Source organism: Rhinichthys klamathensis, unplaced genomic scaffold (assembly GCF_029890125.1).
Source record: "Rhinichthys klamathensis goyatoka isolate OS25496 unplaced genomic scaffold, OSU_Roscu_1.1 h1tg000222l_1, whole genome shotgun sequence".
Taxonomy (NCBI): Eukaryota; Metazoa; Chordata; class Actinopteri; order Cypriniformes; family Leuciscidae; genus Rhinichthys; species Rhinichthys klamathensis.
This window is the reverse complement of record NW_026606746.1, coordinates 1,094,398-1,120,135: the sequence shown is the minus strand read 5'-3', so window position 1 is coordinate 1,120,135 and position 25,738 is coordinate 1,094,398. Positions and strand designations below refer to the sequence as shown.

At 39.1% G+C, this 25,738-nt stretch overlaps 1 protein-coding gene across 1 annotated transcript; it reads left to right on the top strand.

Moving 5' to 3' along the window:
* The first annotated feature begins 8,241 nt into the window (after positions 1–8,241).
* On the top strand, positions 8,242–22,818 carry cplx2a (complexin 2a). Its single transcript, XM_056264588.1, has 3 exons — positions 8,242–8,326; positions 17,968–18,149; positions 21,722–22,818. Exons 1-3 carry the CDS (start codon positions 8,296–8,298, stop codon positions 21,911–21,913), a joined length of 405 nt encoding a protein of 134 aa, XP_056120563.1. The 5' UTR covers positions 8,242–8,295; the 3' UTR covers positions 21,914–22,818.
* Positions 22,819–25,738: the final 2,920 nt, after the last annotated feature.

Here is a 25,738-nt window from a genome sequence, read left to right as displayed (position 1 = left end):
TAGGGCCCCGCAAATTACTCAAGGCCCCGCCTCCCCCTCGTGTCATAGCGCGTCAATTAATGTTTACAACATCAATGACAAAATGAAGCGAAACTATCCTTCTGGTCACAAAAAGAGGGGGGAAAAACATGAGTGAATTGCGGAAACAACAATCAGGTAAACTTGTGTTCTCTCCTCTCCAAGTTTGATGTCAGCAAAGTAAAGTTAAGTTTATGTGCATTTCTATTGTGTTTTTTAAAGTGCAACGGCTCGGAAAAGATAACCGCGTCGCGTGTGTTATCATACGTTCATATGCGCGTGCACGAAATGAAACGCGCATTTTTCAAGCAGAAATATATGTGGAGAGAGACCAGACATACTGTAGCCTACAATATTTGGGCCTGAATGATGACACTCCTCATCAAATTACACATTATACATACTTTTAAAACAAGACACTGATTATCTAGTCTCAGTCAATGTGTAGTTAAAAACTCTAAACAACTGCTTATGCAAGATGGAAAGCAATGTATTGACAATTTGACATTGACTATTGATTTATAGGCTATATTGAATTTAAAATGTTGATTAGCTGGACATACTGGTCAATATGGATGCACATCCCTCAGTAAATAATAACCATAAATCAAGAATTGCTTCAACATGCATACTAAAACAAACCTTTAACATATGGCAAGCCATTTTAGCTTTTATTCATTCACAGTTTATGCATTTTTTATATCAAGAATTCATTTTTTTTTTTTACTATTTGCAATGTGAATTCTTGATTATTTTTTACTAGTAGGGCCCCTTAGTTACATTTTTATCTACCAATGTCTATTTCTGATATCAGGAATTACATGTTCACTTGTACAAAAGTTAATTCTTGATTTCAATGATGTCATCACTCACAGGGATTATTGATATCTGCAACACAATATTCACTTGTTATCTTAATATTCTATAGAAAATACTCTATTCAATAAATATCATTCTGTTCTATATTATTGTACTTATTCTTTGACTGTTTGGTTTAAAGGAGGGAGGATTGTATTGGGAGAACTGAAGTGTCAGGTGTGACTGTGGCAATGGCAAATGGTTTACATAGCTCACGGCTTCACGGGTCAGGTAGAGGGCCCCTTAGCAGAATTTAGCTTAGGGCCCCAGGGAGGTCAGGATCGGCACTGCTGATAGAAGAGCAACTTTGACTGAAATAACCACTCGTTACAACCGAGGTATGCAGCAAAGCATTTGTGAAGCCACAACACGCTCAACCTTGAGGCGGATGGGCTACAACAGCAGAAGACCCCACCGGGTACCACTCATCTCCACTACAAATAGGAAAAAGAGGCTACAATTTACAAGAGCTCACCAAAATTGGACAGTTGAAGACTGGAAAAATGTTGCCTGGTCTGATGAGTCTCGATTTCTGTTGAGACATTCAGATGGTAGACTCAGAATTTGGCGTAAACAGAATGAGAACATGGATCCATCATGCCTTGTTACCACTGTGCAGGCTGGTGGTGGTGGTGTAATGGTGTGTGGGATGTTTTCTTGGCACACTTTAGGCCCCTTAGTGCCAATTGGGCATCGTTTAAATGCCACGGCCTACCTGAGCATTGTTTCTGACCATGTCCATCCCTTTATGGCCACCATGTACCCATCCTCTGATGGCTACTTCCAGCAGGATAATGCACCATGTCACAAAGCTCGAATCATTTCAAATTGGTTTCTTGAACATGACAATGAGTTCACTGTACTAAAATGGCCCCCAGAGTCACCAGATCTCAACCCAATAGAGCATCTTTGGGATGTGGTGGAACGGGAGCTTCATGCCCTGGATGTGCATCCCACAAATCTCCATCAACTGCAAGATGCTATCCTATCAATATGGGCCAACATTTCTAAAGAATGCTTTCAGCACCTTGTTGAATCAATGCCACGTAGAATTAAGGCAGTTCTGAAGGCGAAAGAGGGTCAAACACAGTATTAGTATGGTGTTCCTAATAATCCTTTAGGTGAGTGTATGTATTCTCTTCGAGACAAAAATATTCATAAAAAAGATTTAGCCTATAAAGACTATATAGTAAAATATTTCTTTAGACAAAAATATTATTTAATGTAGCTCAATATAATATATATTTTTTCTTTTTCCAACTTAATTTTATCATAAACAAAAGCTGGAGAAAAATAATAAAAATTTCACTTAAAATAAAACTAAAAACATTTTGTTAGCCAATGTTTAATTTAGTTTTCTAAATAGTCTTTTTAAAATATTTTCTGTTATTTTTACTAAACAGAAAAAAAGGAATAAAACAACAATAATTTTAGTATGTTCTGAACATCAACACTCCAATGTTGAACGAAAAATACTTTTTTTAAAAAATGTTTCTGTTTTTTCTAAGGTAAGTATGAACAAAACAGACACTTTAAATAAATGTCACAGTCTTCAGTGTAAGATATCAGCTATTCACTTCTAACTAGTATATTATTTCCAACGTTTGCTGTTACCTCCAGTTTAACTAGTAAATATTCATTCAGTTCCAGAATTATTGAAATAAAAAATGGCTACTTTGCTGATAAAAACATAATACAAGTAAGATTACATTTACAAGTAAGACAGTCCTGGTTACTAACTAAAAATAATTATTTGTCACTGTTGGGAAAATGACTAGCAGAGAAATAAGTAACAGTATGTGATGGAAAGTAGTAGTTATATAAGTGTACAGGTCCTTCTCAAAAAATTAGCATATTGTGATAAAGTTCATTATTTTCCATAATGTAATGATAAAAATTAAACTTTCATATATTTTAGATTCATTGCACACCAACTGAAATATTTCAGGTCTTTTATTGTTTTAATACTGATGATTTTGGCATACAGCTCATGAAAACCCCAAATTCCTGTCTCAAAAAATTTGCATATTTCATCCGACCAATAAAAGAAGTGTTTTTAATACAAAAAAAAAGTCAACCTTCAAATAATTATGTTCAGTTATGCACTCAATAGTCAATACTTGGTCGGGAATCCTTTTGCAGAAATGACTGCTTCAATGCGGCGTGGCATGGAGGCAATCAGCCTGTGGCACTGCTGAGGTGTTATGGAGGCCCAGGATGCTTCGATAGCGGCCTTAACCTCATCCAGAGTGTTGGGTCTTGCGTCTCTCAACTTTCTCTTCACAATATCCCATAGATTCTCTATGGGGTTCAGGTCAGGAGAGTTGGCAGGCCAATTGAGCACAGTAATACCATGGTCAGTAAACCATTTACCAGTGGTTTTGGCACTGTGAGCAGGTGCCAGGTCGTGCTGAAAAATGAAATCATCTCCATAAAGCTTTTCAGCAGATGGAAGCATGAAGTGCTCCAAAATCTCCTGATAGCTAGCTGCATTCACCCTGCCCTTGATAAAACACAGTGGACCAACACCAGCAGCTGACATGGCACCCCAGACCATCACTGACTGTGGGTACTTGACACTGGACTTCAGGCATTTTGGCATTTCCTTCTCCCCAGTCTTCCTCCAGACTCTGACACCTTGATTTCCGAATGACATGCAAAACTGAGCAACAGTCCAGTGCTGCTTCTCTGCAGGTCAGGCGCTTCTGCCGCTGTTTCTGGTTCAAAAGTGGCTTGACCTGGGGAATGCAGCACCTGTAGCCCATTTCCTGCACACGCCTGTGCACGGTGGCTCTGGATGTTTCTACTCCAGACTCAGTCCACTGCTTCCGCAGGTCCCCCAAGGTCTGGAATCGGTCCTTCTCCACAATCTTCCTCAGGGTCCGGTCACCTCTTCTCGTTGTGCAGCGTTTTTTGCCACACTTTTTCCTTCCCACAGACTTCCCACTGAGGTGCCTTGATACAGCACTCTGGGAACAGCCTATTTTTTCAGAAATTTCTTTCTGTCTTACCCTCTTGCTTGAGGGTGTCAATGATGGCCTTCTGGACAGCAGTCAGGTCGGCAGTCTTACCCATGATTGCGGTTTTGAGTAATGAAACAGGCTGGGTGTTTTTAAAAGCCTCAGGAATCTTTTGCAGGTGTTTAGAGTTAATTAGTTGATTCAGATGATTAGGTTAATAGCTTGTTTAGAGACCCTTTTCATGATATGCTAATTTTTTTAGACAGGAATTTTGGGTTTTCATGAGCTGTATGCCAAAATCATCAGTATTAAAACAATAAAAGACCTGAAATATTTCAGTTGGTGTGCAATGAATCTAAAATATATGAAAGTTTAATTTTTATCATTACATTATGGAAAATAATGAACTTTATCACAATATGCAAATTTTTTGAGAAGGACCTGTATATATGTGTTATATAGGGATACCACCATTCACACTTTTGGAATAAGTAGGGCTACAGGTTTATTTTTCACTTCATCATATTTTGGAGCTAGAGTTAAACCAGTCTTGCAAAATGTATTTTCTTATGCTGTCCCTCCCTATTTTGCTGGGTTCTGTTGCAGACAGTCATAACCTGTTAAAATTGTTCTGACCTGCATAAATAGGGAATGCCAGCATGAATAACTCTTCAGGGACGCTCTACACAGTGGAAAGGAGATGGCAGAGATGAATATGACCTGTGCACGATATTTATAAGACATTTCAAACACATAATTCTCTTTCTCTTATTCTTCCAGTTCTTCAATAATCAGTCTGCTCTCCTCTCCCCGCTCCTTCCTCTTTTTGTCCACTCAGCTCTCTGCGCTGAGAGCGAATAAATCAGTGTTTCCCATTTGGCTGCAGTCCAGAAGTGATAAATGCTCACAGAATAAAAATTCAGCAGAAACAGTTGGACCGTAATACATCCTCTCTCTCTCTCTCTCTTGCTTTCAGTCTCTCTCACTCTCTCTCAGTCCCTTAATATTGATCTACATGCATGATCAATGCAACTGATGATCTCAGTGGGCGTTTCTGTTCATTGCTTGATATAATGACCCGCTATACCTCCTTTGTCAAACTCAGACGTATATCTGTGTGATGAAAGAAATGAAGAAAAGTGGATGGTTGTTCATTTTTAAACAAAGAAAAAAAGGACGAAATCACATTGTTGTGAAGCATGTCCTCCTGAACTGCTCCTGTCCACTTTGATGACATACACTCTTAAAAATAAAGGTTCTTTATTGGCATTTTTTTGGCTCCATGAAGAAATTTTGACATCCATGGAGCCTTTCAAATGCACAAAAGGTTCTTTAGATTTTTAACATGTTATTAATGTGTCATTTTTGGCTCTCTAGCGGTAAAAAAAAAAGGAAACTGCATGCGTTCTGCGGAAGAACATTGTTTGGGTTGTGCTTCGTCTCTGCATGCATGACTGTGCAGAAATTGACCCTTCACAATAGGATAATGCTTTACAATAAACGAAAATGAAAAAGAGAGCTATACATATGGCATAACCCCCCTTTTTAAAACCTTTATTGTTAAAAGTGTACTAAAGAATGATACTTTTCAGTTTGGTAAACATACCGTCACCTCTCAGCAGAGAGAACACCGGAATACCAAACCTTTTCATGGGTCAGTTGCATCAGCCCAGTTTTTAAAACACTACAGCAACAGGGAGGTGTTATGACTGTAGGGAGAACCTTTGCGCACTGCAGTGTTGTTGAGCGAGGGTGTGTTTTAATCATACAGAGTCATGTGGTGTGTCTTCTGCTTTAAGGTGTCCCCAAGGTCTTACTGGATATTGATTCTTTCTGGTGTCAGACAGCTTTTTGCACATCTTGAAAAATCACTCTAAGTGAAAAAAAAAGTCCTTAAAGGGGTATTATGCCCTTTTACGAAGTCTTGATTTTGTTTTTGGGGTGTACTAAAATATGGTTTCATGCTTGATTGTTAAAAAAAAACACTTTTTTTTTTTTCTTCATATTTTACATTATTACAGCACCTCTCTCCCCAGTCTGGCTCGAACGCTGATTTCGATGAAGCCCCTTCTTCCGAAATACGAAATGTGTTGTGATTGGTTAGCTGGCCCAGTGTGTTGTGATTAGCAGTTTTCCATGGGGAAAAAAAGTGGAAAAAGTGGAAAAGCATAATAGGACCCCTTTAAATGCAATGTTCTTGTCCCTATAATTACTTGTACTGCAGAATGCTTTGGATCAAAATAACCTGCTAAATGGCACTTCATGCTTCTGGTGTGAATATAAAATACATACCTGTCTTTTTTCTTTCTAGCTATCTTTCTTTCTTTTTTAGCATGGGAAGGGTGACCTCATGCATTCAATTTGTCAATGCAGAGCACTTAATGTGATTGGCAAATTCCTAAAGCTGACATGACAAAATAGAATCTAAAATTTTTTTTTAATGGTTATGTTATTGTGATTATTTTTTATTATTCATATTAAATGAATTGTTTAACAGGTGAACAGGTGTTTGACAACCATAAAGTGTCCTGATAATTCCTGATAAAGTGTAATTTTTAAGAGATTTCAAAAGTTTGGGGTCGGCAAGATTTTTGATGTTTTTGAAAGAAGTTTCTTCTGCTCGCCAAGGCTGCATCTAAAATACAGTAAATTAATTATTACATGTGAAATATTACAATTTAAAATAACTGTTTTCTATTTGAATATATTTTAAAATGTCATTTATTCCTGATGGCAAAGCTGATTTTTCAGCATCATTACTCCAGTCTTCTGTGTCACGTGATCCTTCAGAAATCTATTTTAATGCTGAGATACAGTAACATTTCTTATTATTTTCAATGTTGAAAACAGTTCTGCTGCTTAATATTTTTGTGGGAACCTTGATTCTTTGATGAATAGAATGGTCAAAAGAGCAACATTTATCTTTTGTAACATTAGGCCTATTTTTACTCTCAATTTTGTTCAGTTTAATGCATGCTAAATAGAAGAATTAATTTGATTACAAAAAAATTGTGAATGATTGCGTATGTGTATATTGTTCATTTTAACAGCATGCTTTGATGTTTTCTTACCGAATGCAATCACATTCATTTAACTACTTTAAATGTGACTGAAGTGTCCAAATACATTGCATTTTGAGGCCACTGTCCATCCGAGGTTAATGTGGGTGTGTTGTACCTGTAAAGGGCAAGCCCAGTCTGAACCATATAGATTCTGAATCAGCACTTTCTCTTAAGAGACTTCGACGCCTAAGTCATGAGGGGTGAAGATCCATCCATCTTTCATTATCCAGGTCTGACAGCATCTGTCACACGAAGCTTACAACAGTAGCGGAAGGATCACCTGCTAAGCACTGGCAGAGGCGCGTTTCACACCGGCACCTCCAATTAATTGCTCCTCTCTCCGGCTGGGGACGTGGGATGTTTTGATGGAAAAAGGCTGCTTGTGATGCACAGGGCTTTCACCGTCTTGCTGCAGTTCCCGTGGCTAACACTCTGACAGGCGCTGGGCGAGCAGGAAGAGACGCCTGGAGAATCAGGGATGCTCATAGTGGGTTAATCATACACATCCTCCACAACTGGCCCACGTCAACTTCCAAATCGGCACGATTGCTCGCTCCATCCGCGGACCCTTTGCAGGTATTTACATCGCATTTCTTAAGGCTTTTGGAGGTGCGCGGTCACGTGCAGGCGCTGTCCAGCGACGGTGGTGCTGAAAACGGCTTGTGTAGATACTGACGAGCCTTTGCGGCGGAGGTTCAAGTAAGGTAATGCACCAAGACTACTGAGGTCGAAACGACTGCTCACGCAAAACACTTTGTAGAGATCCTAGCGAGCTTGGGCCGTATGACTACTGTCCTGCACTGGATTAAGGGAGTCATTGGTCGATAAGTCCAAAGTTACCTTCTGGATCTCTGACCCCCGGAAGTTGATAGGTATATTTTTTATCTAAAATACGCACGGTGGTGATAGACAGTGACGCAAATGAATTGAATTAGCTCAGCACTATGGGTTTGCTAGTATGACAGGCTAATTGTCGCTATCAGCATCAGTTGCACGGAGGGATTTGATGATCTGTCACTGTGGAAGATGTGAGTGACATTTGCTCTATTATTTTTAGTCAAAGACCAGCGATGAAAGAAAATACATGTGCAAAACCGGTTTCACATTGCACCTTGTGAGCTGAAGGACAAAACGTTCTGATCAAGTTGTGCATGCTTTATTGAGCTGCAGTCTCGTCAATTTTGCTGTTATTATTGTTGTTGTTTAGTCTACGCGTAAAATGTGTTATTCTGTTTATGTATAAAGGATGTATATTAATATTTTAAGCGTTTCATTTATCGTCGTCATTATTATTATTGAAACCAATGTTTATTTTAATTACAGATCTGGCAGTAAAACGATAGCTCTCACATTTTTGAAAGGACAAGGACAAGGACAAGAACACTTGAAAAGCCATCATGAATTTCCTGATGAAGGCAGCTTTGGGAGGTGAGTGTATATTCCCATTAGAAGATTAAAGTTGCAATGAAAGACTTGAATCAGTGCTCTAGTGCTGCGGCAGCGGTCACGTGCGCGCTCCCTGAAAGTCGTTCGCTATTCAGCTTTACGCACCAGAGAGAAGGTTATGCTACTGTCTGAAGCAACACTAGTCGGCGTTAGGCTTCTCTTGCCGTGTCAGAGACACACTGTATACATTTGCTTGGAGGACACTGTCCCGTACAGCATGCCATTGCGTCTCATCATCATTATTAGGCGCTTTCTACGAATGGGGGTACAAGAAGACCTGAGATGTTTTTTTCTACCTTTCGAAGAAATTGTCTGTGGAAGGAGGTTCTTAACCTTCAGAAAAATAAGAAGTTACACTGAATATTGAGCCGTTTCATTTTCTATTCATTTATTGTCTATATTAATTAAAGATCAAAATTACTTAGACCAATTTTATTAAATTAAAATAAACAATGGCAAAATGGCTAAGGGTTACAAATTTAGTCTAGCTAATTTTGAAACTTATGGGGTTTTTTTCATACATTAAAGGGTTAAAGGGATAGTTAAATAATAATGTCAATAATTACTCGCGCTTATGTCTTTGGATCACAAATGAAGATCTTTTTGATACACTCTGAGAGCTTTCTGTCCCTCCGTTGACAGCTACGCAACTACCACTTTGATGCTTCAAAAAGTTCATAAAGAGATCTTGAAACAAATTCATATGAATTGAGCGGATAGTCCAAATTTTCTGAAGAGACACGATCGTTTTAAATGAACATTCATCAACGCACACATCAGTTGTGGTAAACGTAAGCTCAAGCATCTTCACTTGACATGCAAAAATCCAAATGAGGTTCATTCTCGTGTTACGCAGCACGTTTGAGCTTCAGCAAGAACCAATGAGGTTCATTCTCGTGTTAAGCAGCACGTTTGCGCTTCCTCAAGAACCAATGAGGTTCATTCTCGTGTTACGCAGCACGTTTGAGCTTCCTCAAGAACCAATGAGGTTCATTCTCGTGTTAAGCAGCACGTTTGAGCTTCCTCAAGAACCAATGAGGTTCATTCTCGTGTTACGCAGCACGTTTGAGCTTCCTCAAGAACCAATGAGGTTCATTCTCGTGTTAAGCAGCACGTTTGAGCTTCCTCAAGAACCAATGAGGTTCATTCTCGTGTTAAGCAGCACGTTTGCGCTTCCTCAAGAACCAATGAGGTTCATTCTCGTGTTAAGCAGCACGTTTGAGCTTCCTCAAGAACCAATGAGGTTCATTCTCGTGTTACGCAGCACGTTTGAGCTTCCTCAAGAACCAATGAGGTTCATTCTCGTGTTAAGCAGCACGTTTGAGCTTCCTCAAGAACCAATGAGGTTCATTCTCGTGTTACGCAGCACGTTTGCGCTTCCTCAAGAACCAATGAGGTTCATTCTCGTGTTAAGCAGCACGTTTGAGCTTCCTCAAGAACCAATGAGGTTCATTCTCGTGTTACGCAGCACATTTGAGCTTCCTCAAGAACCAATGAGGTTCATTCTCGTGTTAAGCAGCACGTTTGAGCTTCCTCAAGAACCAATGAGGTTCATTCTCGTGTTAAGCAGCACGTTTGAGCTTCCTCAAGAACCAATGAGGTTCATTCTCGTGTTACGCAGCACATTTGAGCTTCCTCAAGAACCAATGAGGTTCATTCTCGTGTTACGCAGCACATTTGAGCTTCAGCAAGAACCAATGAGGTTCATTCTCGTGTTACGCAGCACGTTTGCGCTTCCTCAAGAACCAATGAGGTTCATTCTCGTGTTACGCAGCACGTTTGAGCTTCCTCAAGAACCAATGAGGTTCATTCTCGTGTTAAGCAGCACGTTTGAGCTTCCTCAAGAACCAATGAGGTTCATTCTCGTGTTACGCAGCACGTTTGAGCTTCCTCAAGAACCAATGAGGTTCATTCTCGTGTTACGCAGCACGTTTGAGCTTCAGCAAGAACCAATGAGGTTCATTCTCGTGTTAAGCAGCACGTTTGAGCTTCCTCAAGAACCAATGAGGTTCATTCTCGTGTTACGCAGCACGTTTGAGCTTCCTCAAGAACCAAGGAGGTTCATTCTCGTGTTACGCAGCACATTTGAGCTTCAGCAAGAACCAATGAGGTTCATTCTCGTGTTACGCAGCACGTTTGCGCTTCCTCAAGAACCAATGAGGTTCATTCTCGTGTTACGCAGCACGTTTGAGCTTCCTCAAGAACCAATGAGGTTCATTCTCGTGTTAAGCAGCACGTTTGAGCTTCCTCAAGAACCAATGAGGTTCATTCTCGTGTTACGCAGCACGTTTGCGCTTCCTCAAGAACCAATGAGGTTCATTCTCGTGTTACGCAGCACGTTTGAGCTTCCTCAAGAACCAATGAGGTTCATTCTCGTGTTACGCAGCACGTTTGCGCTTCCTCAAGAACCAATGAGGTTCATTCTTGTGTTACGCAGCACGTTTGAGCTTCAGCAAGAACCAATGAGGTTCATTCTCGTGTTACGCAGCACGTTTGAGCTTCCTCAAGAACCAATGAGGTTCATTCTCGTGTTACGCAGCACGTTTGCGCTTCCTCAAGAACCAATGAGGTTCATTCTCGTGTTACGCAGCACGTTTGAGCTTCCTCAAGAACCAATGAGGTTCATTCTCGTGTTACGCAGCACGTTTGAGCTTCCTCAAGAACCAATGAGGTTCATTCTCGTGTAACGCAGCACGTTTGAGCTTCAGCAAGAACCAATGAGGTTCATTCTCGTGTTACGCAGCACGTTTGAGCGTCCTCAAGAACAAATGAGGTTCATTCTCGTGTTACGCAGCACGTTTGAGCGTCCTCAAGAACCAATGAGGTTCATTCTCGTGTTACGCAGCACGTTTGAGCTTCCTCAAGAACCAATGAGGTTCATTCTCGTGTTAAGCAGCACGTTTGAACTTCCGCAAGAACCAATGAGGTTCATTCTCGTGTTACGCAGCACGTTTGAGCTTCCTCAAGAACCAATGCGGTTCATTCTCGTGTTACGCAGCACGTTTGAGCTTCTGCAAGAACCAATAAGGTTCATTCTCGTGTTACGCAGTACGTTTGAGCTTCAGCAAGAATCAATGAGGTTCATTCTCGTGTTACGCAGCACGTTTGAGCTTCCTCAAGAACCAATGAGGTTCATTCTCGTGTTACGCAGCACGTTTGAGCTTCCTCAAGAACCAATGAGGTTCATTCTCGTGTAACGCAGCACGTTTGAGCTTCAGCAAGAACCAATGAGGTTCATTCTCGTGTTACGCAGCACGTTTGAGCCTCCTCAAGAACAAATGAGGTTCATTCTCGTGTTAAGCAGCACGTTTGAGCTTCCTCAAGAACCAATGAGGTTCATTCTCGTGTTAAGCAGCACGTTTGAGCTTCCTCAAGAACCAATGAGGTTCATTCTCGTGTTACGCAGCACATTTGAGCTTCAGCAAGAACCAATGAGGTTCATTCTCGTGTTACGCAGCACATTTGAGCTTCAGCAAGAACCAATGAGGTTCATTCTCGTGTTACGCAGCACATTTGAGCTTCAGCAAGAACCAATGAGGTTCATTCTCGTGTTACGCAGCACGTTTGAGCCTCCTCAAGAACAAATGAGGTTCATTCTCGTGTTAAGCAGCACGTTTGAGCTTCCTCAAGAACCAATGAGGTTCATTCTCGTGTTAAGCAGCACGTTTGAGCTTCCTCAAGAACCAATGAGGTTCATTCTCGTGTTACGCAGCACGTTTGAGCCTCCTCAAGAACCAATGCGGTTCATTCTCGTGTTACGCAGCACGTTTGAGCTTCTGCAAGAACCAATAAGGTTCATTCTCGTGTTAAGCAGCACGTTTGAGCTTCAGCAAGAACCAATTAGGTTCATTCTCGTGTTACGCAGCACGTTTGCGCTTCCGCAAGAACCAATGAGGTTCATTCTCGTGTTACGCAGCACGTTTGAACTTCCGCAAGAACCAATGAGGTTCATTCTCGTGTTACGCAGCACGTTTGAGCTTCCTAAAGAACCAATGCGGTTCATTCTCGTGTTACGCAGCACGTTTGAACTTCCGCAAAAACCAATGCGGTTCATTCTCGTGTTACGCAGCACGTTTGAACTTCCGCAAAAACCAATGCGGTTCATTCTCGTGTTACGCAGCACGTTTGAGCTTCCGCAAGAACCAATGAGGTTCATTCTCGTGTTACGCAGCACGTTTGAGCTTCCTCAAGAACCAATGAGGTTCATTCTCGTGTTAAGCAGCACGTTTGAGCTTCCTCAAGAACCAATGCGGTTCATTCTCGTGTTAAGCAGCACGTTTGAGCTTCCGCAAGAAGCAATGAGGTTCATTCTCGTGTTACGCAGCACGTTTGAGCTTCCTAAAGAACCAATGAGGTTCATTCTCGTGTTACGCAGCACGTTTGAGCTTCCTCAAGAACCAATGAGGTTCATTCTCGTGTTACGCAGCACGTTTGAGCTTCCGCAAGAACCAATGAGGTTCATTCTCGTGTTACGCAGCACGTTTGAGCTTCCTAAAGAACCAATGCGGTTCATTCTCGTGTTACGCAGCACGTTTGAACTTCCGCAAGAACCAATGAGGTTCATTCTCGTGTTACGCAGCACGTTTGAGCTTCCGCAAGAACCAACGAGGTTCATTCTCGTGTTACGCAGCACGTTTGAGCTTCCTCAAGAACCAATGAGGTTCATTCTCGTGTTACGCAGCACGTTTGAACTTCCGCAAGAACCAATGCGGTTCATTCTCGTGTTACGCAGCACGTTTGAGCTTCCTCAAGAACCAATGCGGTTCATTCTCGTGTTACGCAGCACGTTTGAACTTCCGCAAGAACCAATGCGGTTCATTCTCGTGTTACGCAGCACGTTTGAGCTTCCTCAAGAACCAATGAGGTTCATTCTCGTGTTATGCAGCACGTTTGAGCTTCCGCAAGAACCAATGAGGTTCATTCTCGTGTTACGCAGCACGTTTGAGCTTCCTAAAGAACCAATGAGGTTCATTCTCGTGTTACCCAGCACGTTTGAGCTTCCGCAAGAACCAATAAGGTTCATTCTCGTGTTACGCAGCACGTTTGAGCCTCCTCAAGAACCAATGAGGTTCATTCTCGTGTTACGCAGCGCGTTTGAGCTTCCTCAAGAACCAATGAGGTTCATTCTCGTGTTACGCAGCACGTTTGAGCTTCAGCAAGAACCAATGAGGTTCATTCTCGTGTTACGCAGCGCGTTTGAGCTTCCTCAAGAACCAATGAGGTTCATTCTCGTGTTACGCAGCACGTTTGAGCTTCAGCAAGAGGTTTATTCTCCCACATCAAGCAGGTTTGGTTGAGCTTCTGTTTATGTGCGCTGATCAATGTTTATTTGTGAATAAAATCCTAAATCAAATATGTTCATCATATAAAACGACGAGTCTCTTCAGAAAAATTGGACTAAACCAATTGATTCATTTGGATTAGTTTTACGATCTTTTTATGAACATTTTGAAGCATCAAAGTGGTAGTTGCGTAGCTGTCAATGGAGGGGCAGAAAGCTCTCAGATTTCATCATAAAGATCTTCATTTGTGTTTTGAAGATGAACGAAAGTCTTACAGGTTTGGAACGACATGAGGGTGAGTAATTAATGACAGAATTTTCATTTTTGGGTGAACTGACCCTTTAAGCTTAACAAATGCAGTAAGTTTGTGTAAAAAAATCGACAAGAAATTTGAAAGATATTGCTCACTTGTTTGGTAACACTACAATAAGGTTCATTAGTTAATGTATTAACTAACATGAACTAACAATGAGCAATACATTTGTTACTGTATTTGTTCATCTTTGTTAACGTTAGTTAATAAAAATACAGCTGTTCATGGTTAGTTCATGTTAGTTCACAGTGCATTTACACAATGTTAACAAGATTTGAATGAAGTATTAGTAAACGTTAAAATCAACATTAACAAAGATTAATAAATGCTGTATACGTGCAGTTCATTATTAGTTCATGTTAACTAATGTTAACTAACTAATCTTCTTGTAAAATGTTACCATGTTGGTTTCCCATCATAACATAGTAAGGGTCCAAATGATGTCACTTCCTGGGTGTCACCAATTTTAAGTAATGTTACATGTTTTGAAATTGGGAAAAAAATCATGTGGGAACAGGTTTAGATACAGCTAAATATAATGTTTTTGTTCAATAAAATTAGATTTTTGATTTGAATTGATTTTAAATCAATTTTTCAAATTATGTGCTTATAGCTACTTTTCGTGTTAGGCTATTTTTATGCAATATAATAGTTTATTAAAGTCACCCTGAAATCAAAATTATTTGTATGAAATATTGCCTTATTCTAAATGATTTTTTTGTGCTCATCATTATTATTATGTTTTAATTAATGTGTCCTGGTAATTTATTTTATTAAAAATAACTTTCCCTCCCTTTTATAACATCTCTTCTCTGATGACGTGCTACTGGCGTGAGGGCGGGAAATCCTGTCACTCACACGAAATCACAGCAATAGCAAACCACAACCATCCAATCAATTCCCGATGGACACAATCAAGTCCCACCCAACATTTTTTCTTGTTCAAGAAGCCGTTTCATTCGCAAATACGTCACAATATGGAAGAAAAGACTATCGCAACTTCCGTTTCATGATGACTTAAAATATATATAACAAGGTCTCTACCCTACCGTGTATTTTTGGAATGTGCCATAGGATTCATACCATAAAGAACCATATAAATACCATGGTGCATGAATATAGAGGCAGGGCTCTGGTTCATATAATAACGGACCATCTCTCACCTTCAATATGCTTAATGTGAAAGCTTGTTTGTGTGGAGTGATGTGGATGCCCAAATGGCCATGCAGTTCAAATATTTGCTTCAGCGCTTTCAGACGCGAGCTGGAGTGTGTTTACAGTAGAAGAGCTGATGTCACTGCTGGAGCGAGGCCACAGAGCAGCTGACAGCAGCAGAGGACAGTGTGAAGAGCACCAGCTGCCCTCACTGTTCACAAGACTAAATATTTCAGTCTCAGAGCAGTCTGTTAGGGACAGTGAGTCTTCAATCACAGAAAATACCAGCTTTGTTTCAACGTTTCAGAAGGAGAACCATTTCGATGCCATCTGTCGAGAGGTACAAATGCGGAAGAGAGCACATGCAACACCATATGTTAACACTGTAAAGTGAACCAGACTGGTGAATTTTTGTTTCACCATGTCTATATGGTTGCTGTTGCTCATTTTTTTTATATGCTCTCTTTTAAAGCTAAAATTCCCCCTTCCCCCGCCAAAAAAAAAAATAGTGCCACCTATAGGCAAAAGGTCAATCATCGGAATATCAAATATTAGTAAGTTCATTGTCTCACAAATAACGGTTTAAATATTATCAGTGGCATTTTTGCTTGCTGACATTATATATATATATATATATATATATATATATATACTGTATTTGGTTAACCTAATAGGATAAAAGATACTTGGAAAGCTTTCAGGCAATCCAGCCACTTATGGTGTTACAATATTTTTCAATCTATTTTATTTTCTTACCTGTTTTGTGTGTGTTTGGACATCTTGTTCTTTTAGCCACAGGCTTCCATCACGTTCTTTACGCGTTTACTCCTTCTCCCTTGATTTTGCACTAGTTAGAACATTCTTCGCCTTGTCGTGTAATGTTCTGATGATGAACAGTTTGTGTTTCAGTGGGTTTTGAGAGCCAGACCACAGAAATTGATCTGCGTGTGTGAGAGAGAGAGAGTTGATACATAGCACTCCCCCTCTTCTTCACATCACACAAAGCCAGATTATTGTCGCATATATCCTCGTTTCACATTTCAGACTTTGCTGAAGAAGTCTTGGGAGATCTGAAACTAATGTTCTCCGAGTACTACTATAGAGGCAAGGTGACATTCCCTCTGTATATTTTTGGAAGTGTGTCGAGGCCTCCCCGGGACAGAGGCAGTGGTACTGTGACCAGTCCATAAATTATTCCTGTTCCTGCTAGGATGCTCTACACAGTGTTACGGTTTAATTTCACAGACAGTACTTCATTCAGTGGTTGGATAGATTCTTCATCTGATATTTTTCTCTGATGCTGTGGAATGTGTATGTGTGCCTCCAGGTAAAACCAGCTCTGGTGAATGTATTATTTATATGCTCCCTTTTTGCTGAGTTGGTTGGGCTTTTTTGGCTTCGTCATCATTTTTGGTTTTCTCTAGATATAAAGTGGGATGGTGTTCTTCAGTTTATAGTGTTAGGGGGTAACAGTTTAGGACCCAAGGACCAGATGTTTGAAAGAAGACCCGGAGTCAGAATTATAATAAATTGAAGAAAAGTTTTACTGAAGATAGTTTGCAGTTTCATCAGCAGAAGTCAGCTTCAAGACTCACACGGGAGTTCGTAGGCCGCCCTGCTTACAGTTACAAAGATCACATAAGTTATACCCTACACCAAGGTCTAAGCTACGTCCTTGCTTCAGGTTGCAGTTTCTGATTGGCTAAAAAATAGATAAACATAGTAATTTTCCACACATACAGATAGATGGAAGCATATCTCCATCGATAATGCGGCTGACACTCGGACCCTGAAGTTAGGCACGTCGTGACCTTCCAGGTCGCAGATTTGGGTTGCTGGGTGCCAGCATGTCCAGAACAACAACTGAGTCAATCTCCAATAATGCCAGTGGTTCCTTTACCTGTAACCAAGAAGACTAACACACACACACACACCGACACACAGCTTTTCCAAGGTTGGATTTGGCCAGGCTCTAACTATAAACAGGAGAGTCCTCTCAAAACACCAAGATAATGCGTTCTTTCTCTCAAGGAGAGCTACACTTTAATCTAACTGGAAAGTAAGGCTTTAACAAAGAAATGGTCCCTTAAACTATTGGCTTCAATGACCCCAATATGTTTAACACGTTGAAGACCTTTCTCAAACACAAAACAAGTCCCCGTTTCATTTCTGGAAGCCGGGCTAAATAAGATATCAAATACAGACATTAGAGAATACATGAAAAGAACATTTCAGTAATCACACTGGTAACTTCTATAACAAAGTAAAATCTCCAGAGAAGTAATTCAACTCATTTGATATTTAGAAGGAAACATATTGATTAATATCTTGGTTATAATCACTCATTACATATACATTGAAGCAGCAGTGCATTCCAGAATCCACCCACTTCAATAGCAAACCAGTGTAATTTCAGAACTACCAAATATACACCACCATTCAAAAGTTTTTGGGTCAGCAAGATTTTTTTGGAATGTTTGTCTTGGAAAGAAATTAATTTTATTCAGCAAGGATGCACTAATCTGATACAAAAATGACAGTAAAGACATTTATAATGTTCATTATTTCAAATGAGTTAATTTCTTTTGAACTTTCTATTCATCAACGAATCCTGAAAAAAGGTTTCCACAAAACTATACAAGCAGCTGCACAACTGTTTTAATAATCGATTTAAGAATACGTTTTAAGAATATGTTTTTTTGAGCATCAATACAGCATGTTCGAATGATTTCTGAAAAATCATGTGACACAGAAGACTGGAGTGACTTTTCAAAAGCTTTTGAATGGTAGTTCTACTGGTCCTAAATTATAGGCTATTAAAAAACAATATACATTTTAATTTGTAACATGACTCATCTCTTATCTGTTTGCAGGAGGCCCCCCTGATGTTGGTAAAATGCTGGGAGGAGATGAGGGGGACAAAGACCCTGAAGCAGAAAAAGAGAAGGAAGAGGAGAGACAGGAAGCTCTCAGACAGGAGGAGGATGAGAGGAAGGCCAAACACACCAAGATGGAAGCAGAGCGGGAAGTCATAAGACAGGGCATCAGAGACAAGGTTAGAGCAACCAGTAGAACATCTTACATAAAGCCATCATTATCAAATGCTATCTAGTTTCATTTGCTTCTTGGAAGTTAATCCTTAGCCATCCTTAATGTCTCTGCCAAACCTTCTGAAGTCGACTCAAGTCATTATTTTTTATCTTATTAAAGGGACAGTTCACCCAAAAATCATCATTTACTCACCGTCATGTCGTTCCAAACCTGTACATCCTTCTTTCTTCTGTGGAACACAAAAATATTTTTTGAAGAATGTTGGTAACCAAACAGTTTCAATTCCCATCGACATTAGCAGACCGTTTACACCTGGTATTAAGATGTGATCCGATCGACCAAAACGCAAGTAGACGAGGGAGACACATACCCGTTTACACCTGGTGTTTTAATCCGTCTCTTTTGTCCACTTTTAACCACTTCTGTCCTGATTTCTTCGAGGGGAGGGTCTATGGGCGGGTAAATGTATGTTTATTTTTTCAGATCTTTCGATCTAATGGACAAAATAAGCTTAAAGGGTTAGTTCACCCAAAAATGAAAATTAAGTCATTAATTACTCACCCCCATGCTGTACCAACCCCGTAAGACCTTCGTTCATCTTCGGAACACAAATGAAGATATTTTTGATTAAATCTGAGAGGTGGATCTGAGAAGCGACGAGACTACTTTTTGTGCGAAAAAACCCCATAAATAACGACTTTATTCGACTATTCCATTACTTCCTTGTGGGCCTGAGACGAGAGTTGAAGAGATTTCCACAACGCATGCGCGAGAACTGAGAAGCGGACGTTCTTCTTCTACTACTTCTTGTTCAGTTCTCGCGCATGCGTCGTGGAAATCTCTTGAACTCTCGTCTCAAGGCCCACAAGGAAGTAATGGAATAGTCGAATAAAGTCGTTATTTATGTGTTTTTTTCGCACAAAAAGTATTCTCGTCGCTTGATAAACTTATAGTTGAGCCACTGTAGGCACATGGAATATTTAAACATTTTCTTTAATGACTTTCTGGGCCGTCAAGTTTCATTCCCTTAGGCAGCCTATGTAGCAGTGATCCACCTCTCAGATTTAATCAAAAATATCTTCATTTGTGTTCCGAAGATGAACGAAGGTCTTACGGGGTTGGTACAGCATGGGGGTGAGTAATTAATGACTTAATTTTCATTTTTGGGTGAACTAACCCTTTAAGTAATTTACATATGAACGATGAAACGATGGAAAAAGCATAAGGAGAGCAGCAGCTTTCATTTCTGCTCTGACAGCCGCAAGACCACGCCGAACACTAAGTGCGTGCAGGAATGGTGAGAGAACATTGTGCTTGGTCATTTTCCGTCTTCAAACCAAACTTGGGTCTTCAGTCGACAAAGTTTAAATCCCATCTGGCTAGTGCGCTTCTCATAATGTTTACGCATTAGGTCAGGCGGAGAATAGGCAGTCTTTGTGGCTGTTCGAATGCTTTCGACCACATGAGTATTTACATTATGAAATCAATCCGGTCTAATGCGTTTTCAACTAACTCTGTAAGTGGTTGAAAGTGGACAAATTTAAAACATTTTACACCCCGTTTACACCTGTATTTAGTGTCGTCCACTTGTGATCCGATGGACCAAAACGCATCTTAATACCAGGTGTAAACAGGGCCTAAATGGACAAAAAATTAAATGGAAGTCAATAGGGCTGGGACGGTTACCGCATTACCGCAATACCGCGGTCACGTGACTCTAACCGCGGGTCTGAGCTCGTCACCGTCATCACCGCAAAAAAACCAAAACATTGGCCTGCACATGTGTGCACGTTGTGTCTAATGATATGGATTCATTGATTCTAATGACATTGATTATTTCTAATGATAGTGTGTCTTACATGGATTCAAGGTTTTCTAAACAAAACTTATCAAAAGATGGAGCAAATCCGACCTTTCGCGAGTTGGGGATCGCAATATGTTCCATGACACATAATAACATTACATTCGTATTAGAGATGCGCGGATGGGCTATTATTATTTCATCCGCAACGGAACCGCATCACAAAACTCATCATCTGTCCGCCATCCATCCGCACCAACGTTTTTTGATAAATTTTCGTTTTTTGATCAGTTTTAAGGTCTATGAGCGATGCAAGGCGCTGCTGCCACGAGGCTAGAAAGCTCTCGGCTGTTCTAGAAAGGAGACTGCGCATGCAGCAAAGATATTTAAAGGCTAAAGTCCCTAGTATAGCCTATTGGCTATGTTGTATCCTCAGAATATCAGCAGTGAACTCCGTCTCCGATCAGCGCACAGGGATAAAAATAAATAAATAAATATAGCCTATAACGCACATCGGCAAACCCGACCTTACCTTTATCATTTCGTTTTGAATTTTGTTTAAAAGTAGACATTTTAAGCATTCTATTTATTGAGTTTCGGTTCATTTATGAGACGAGCTCCAGTTCACGCGCAAGAGATCGCACCGGCGCTTCCACTTCCTCCTGATTATATGTCTGCTATATTTGCTTCTTATTTATTAATTCCAGGCAATTAGTTAATGAAACAGTGATTAAAATTAAGATACAATTTATACAAAACGAAATTTAATTTAAAGAAAGGCTTTCTACAAAACAAAACTTAATAAAGTGGTCAAAATCATGTCTGACCCATCTTATGATCCTATCTTACTCATGCTGTTCACTTTTTATATAATCGACATAGATTAAATAAAAAATAACATTGTTAACATAAATATGGAATATAATTTTTGTAATTAAGACATGTTGGAAAAGGTGTTCATCTTTCATTTCGTTCAACATCATAATGTATTCTCCTGAAAATGATTAATTCAATGCGAATGTATCTGAGAATATTCTTAAATAAGGAAATCTATTCAGTGATTGGTTCATGCCAAATTACAACTTGATGAAAATTTGACTCTTTCAAATTGTGCTCATTTATTTTCCGGATGTTGGTGAAAATATTTAACAAAGTCTGTCTAGCAAAAAAGCCTTCTGGTGAGTGTGCGAAAGTCTGTCGGGGGGGGGGGGGGGGGGGGGGCTGGGGCGGCAATCCATAGGGCTGGGGCGGCAATCCATACCGCCCCAGCCCTAGAAGTCAATGGGACTTCAACATTCTTCAAAACATCTGTTATGTTCCACAGAAGACAGAAATTCATACAGGTTTGGAATAACATGAGGGTGAGTAAATTATGTCAATATTCATTTTTAGGTGGACTATCCCTTTAATGACCATCAAAAAAATGCTTAAAATACCCACTTTAAAATGATTTAAATAAAATAAATGCACACAACTTCCATTTAGTTTTGTTTGGCAATATCGTGCTAAACTTATATTTGTAAGTTTTACCATGGTAATACCATGATATAAGTACCATGTAAATAACATGGTATTTTGAGTATGACAATCATTCAGTACCATATCACATAACATTCAAAGGTTTGGCCACATTAACTTAAGACTCTAAAGTGCATGTTTGAAATGAGAGTTTCTGTTGCTGTAAGCACTTTTATGGCCTAGGGAATGGTTTTTATTATACAAATATTTTATTTATTTTTTTACATTTAATGTCATGCTCTATGGTTGTGTGTCAGTACGGCATTAAAAAGCGAGAAGTGGCCGAAGCCGAGGCGCAGGCGGCCATGGAGCAGGCGAGCGAAGGCAGTCTGACCCGTCCAAAGAAAGCAGTACCATCCGGCTGCGGAGACGACGACGAGGAGGAAAACATCATGGACACGATGATGAAGTATCTACCGGGCCCGCTGCAGGACATGCTCAAGAAGTAATACCCTGAATAATCTTGAGCACACGCAGCTTTAGATATTATTTTAACGTGTACTGACTTCGGAGGGAAGAGAGCACACTAGAGCAAAACACCATTACCTTTCACACATTTCGATTCGTGAGGATCTTTAGATATTAGTGACCGATCAATCAAGTGAAAGGGGTTAATTATCAGAATATAAGCCATATTTTATCTTTACGCGGAAACCTGAAATCACATCATCTCTTTGGCAGTTATTTATTATCCAATACGTAAAAAGCAATATATATATGCATGAATTGTTCGAGTGTCTGTTCCACCTGTCCGTGTTCATTTAGCGTTCGATATGAGGAAAAAGTATCGTTAACTTTGTTGAAGACATTCTAGTCTTGCATGTTTGTGTCCATAGTGTTTGTGTGCCCACTGACATCTTGTTTTGAGATTGCAATCAGATAAAGAAGGCAATAACATTTCCCCACGCTGTAAGCTAAATGACAATAACCTTTATACATTTGTCACTATGCCATTTAGTTCATTCTGGTGAATCTTGTCACACTTGCACTGTAGTATCATCAGTCTGGAACATGTAATGCCTCAATTCATTTTAACAGTGTTGTCGAGATGCGTTTTCACATTGTCATTGCGCTTTACGTCAGATTTACGACTGAAACTCAGTTTCACAGGGACACTCTATGTGTTTTGAATGGACTGTAATTTCTCTGGTTGGAGCCATGGGGGAATTTTTGTCTGTGACCTACAACATTCTCAGCAATAATAACATATTCTGTTTGCTTGGCTTGCAGTAAAACAAGAAATAAAATCGTATGACTTGTATGAATGGCTCTAATGTTTTAAAAAAAGATTAAATGTGATATGTCTGTCTCAAGAATTGATGTGTATGGCACTACAATAAAACAGTCACACAAATCTAGTGTTTGTGTTTCAATACTGAAAACTGAATTTAATGGGATTTGGGATATTTAAATATTTTAAGAGGAAATGTGTAGTTAGCATGATGTATGTTTGATTTTATGAACAGATGTTAGGCAAATTGAGAGACTGTAATATATATCAATATAGATCAAAAGTTCGGTGTTTCGGATTTTTTTCGAAAGAAATTAATATTTTTATTCAGCAAGAATGATTTAAACTGATCGAAAGTCGAAGACATTGTTAATGTTACAAAAATTTTTTTTAAATACATGCCGTTCCATTTAGCATTTTCTATTAATCAAAGAATCCTGACAAAAATGTATAATGGTAATTACTACTATTGACAGTAATAAGAAATGTTTCTTGAGCAGCAAATCATAGAATGTCACGTGACCCTGAAGACTAATGTAATGATGCTGAAAATTCAGCTTTGTATCACAGTAATAAAGTACACCTGAAAATATATTAAAATAGAAATCAGCTATTTTAAATTGTAACAATATTTTACAATATTACCGTTTTACTGTATTTTCAGCCTTTGTGCGACTTCTTTCAAAAACATTAAAAGAAATCTTACTGACTCCAAACTATTAAATAGTAGTGTATATGTACTTGCATGTTAATCCAAATTTCACACTGCAGTAAACTAAAAAATAAAATTGACATTAAACAATCACATACATTTTAAACTTTTGAAGAAACCACAAAAAGCACAAAGTCTCAAATGATGCTAACACGTGAACAGATTCTTTGTATCTGAAAAAGGTGCAGCCACCATTAATACACTAAACCATAAAGTGGCACTGTTAGTTAAACTTTTATGAGCATAAATATTTAAACAGCATTCCCGGTATGAATGTGATCATTAAAAAAAAAAGCTTTCTGCTGAGGGCAACATTTCAACACAACTTTTTCAATCTTTATTTACTCAATAAACCACATACAGTAAGGTGCACTAACAAAATGTACATTATGTGCACCAGCCCAGGGACTCTATGGCAATCATTATGGACCTGCTTCCAAACACGGGACAAGACAATCAACAGTGAATTTTCCCTTTTTGGTTCTGAACAAGACAAAGTCCTATAAATGTTCTGTCCTTTAAACAGTAGGAAAATGTTTACATCCATAAAACATACGGACTTTTACTGTGCTGGGAGAGTGCAAAAGGAGTAAGGCCTGATCACGGACAAATATATGAGAAAAACATACACACACACACACACGCCCTGCTCAATCACTGCACAAGCAAGATTGCAAATGATGACTAGTCTCACGAAAACTGCCAAGAAATGACCAGGTCACATTTTATCTCAAAAACAAGATGCATGAAAAACTAATTATATTTAGCAAAATAATTATATTATTTAAATTGTTAAGTACAATTGTGTTGTTTGTACTGAACTTTGACCTTTTATTTACAGTAAAAACATTACTATAATGAGAATTCAGGAGAAAATGTGCTTAATTGTATAATCGTATGTACATCCATCTGGTACTGTTCGCGTGTCAGTCAAAAATGACTGATTTATTTTTAAAATTATTTCAATGAAATGATTGTACTACATTTTAGTTCTTATTTTTTATTTAATATTTTGTATTTTTAGAGGATTAAATATGCAGTAGTTATAATTCATTTACGGTATTCATTTTTTGAGCATGGACCTGAAAATTAAATTTCCAACTTAAACAGTCATAAATATTAAATGCTTTGGAGCTCAGACTTAAGTTTGGTCTCTTTTTAAAAATACCATTTAAAAATTTTATATGAAATACATATTTTCCAAAAAATTTACTCTAAAACTGTGAGAAAAATCAAAGCCATAAATCTAAACAAGTTAGCTTTCGGTAAGAATTTGTTCGTGCGCAATAACATTTCCATTAGATGTAATTCGTCTTACATTTAAATCCAATGCGGTCATTTTTGACCGCGAACAATACAAGTGTGGCTATTTTTTTCAGGACCATTTGAACCGTGTCCAGGATTTTTTTGGTGTGTGTGTGTGTTCAGACAACAAATGCAAAAACCTTTACCAAGTTTCATGCCATTCTAATAAAGTAAAAAAAAAAAACTTAATTTGTGAGAGCAGGCATAGAAAACAATACAAGTTTTCTATTGTGTGTTATGATCCTCACTCAAGAGTAAAAAGCATTTGAGGAACACTACTACAGGGAACACTTTCTACATGTCAATCAAATTCATTTTATAATAAGTAGTTATCATAGAGAGAGACTGTTAGTATAATAAAAGAGAGATATTGCTAATTGTGGGAAATGAAATACAGTCCTGACTCCTGACCATGAAAGAAGATGTTTTCCCTCATCAAACAAAGAATATAAAATCTATAAATAATTTCATAAATATGATGGAGCGGTGCCAATACATAGAGCTTGGATTTTGTGCTGCTTTCAGGTGACCAATAAAGGTACATTCATACTGACTTCGCAAAGTGAATTCGCATTAATTTTCAATGCGAGTTGGTGATTTGAGGCGACAAATATGGACCAACAATGCACTTCCATTGGTATTCGCCGCATAGCGGAGTTCACATGATTCTACAGTCAAATGCGCATACTAGAAACCACAGTACAGTGACTTGCCAACAATTCATTTGTAGAGTGACAAATTAACCAGTTGTTAAAAATTTTAAGAGAGAAGAACATGTCAATTACAGCATATCCCAAAAACACACAGTAAAAACATGCTGTAAAAGCACTTCTATGCGACGTGCGTGAGGACTACCACTATAGTGAGACTCAAACTGGCCCGGCGAAGGCAAAACCACAGCTACAATCAGTCAAGTTGGAAGTTTGATGCTCTTGGTGTGCATCCAAACATAGCAAAATGGCAGCCTTTAAGGTCAAACTGTTTACAGCAAGAAAATGATTTCAGCTGAGAACATTGTGATAAACT

Coding starts and splice junctions, on each gene's coding strand:
- cplx2a (XM_056264588.1), top strand. CDS start 8,296: ATGAATTTCCTGATGAAGGCAGCTTTGGGAG. Junction 8,327..17,967: donor GATGAAGGCAGCTTTGGGAG/GTGAGTGTATAT, acceptor ATCTGTTTGCAG/GAGGCCCCCCTGATGTTGGT. Junction 18,150..21,721: donor GACAGGGCATCAGAGACAAG/GTTAGAGCAACC, acceptor GTTGTGTGTCAG/TACGGCATTAAAAAGCGAGA.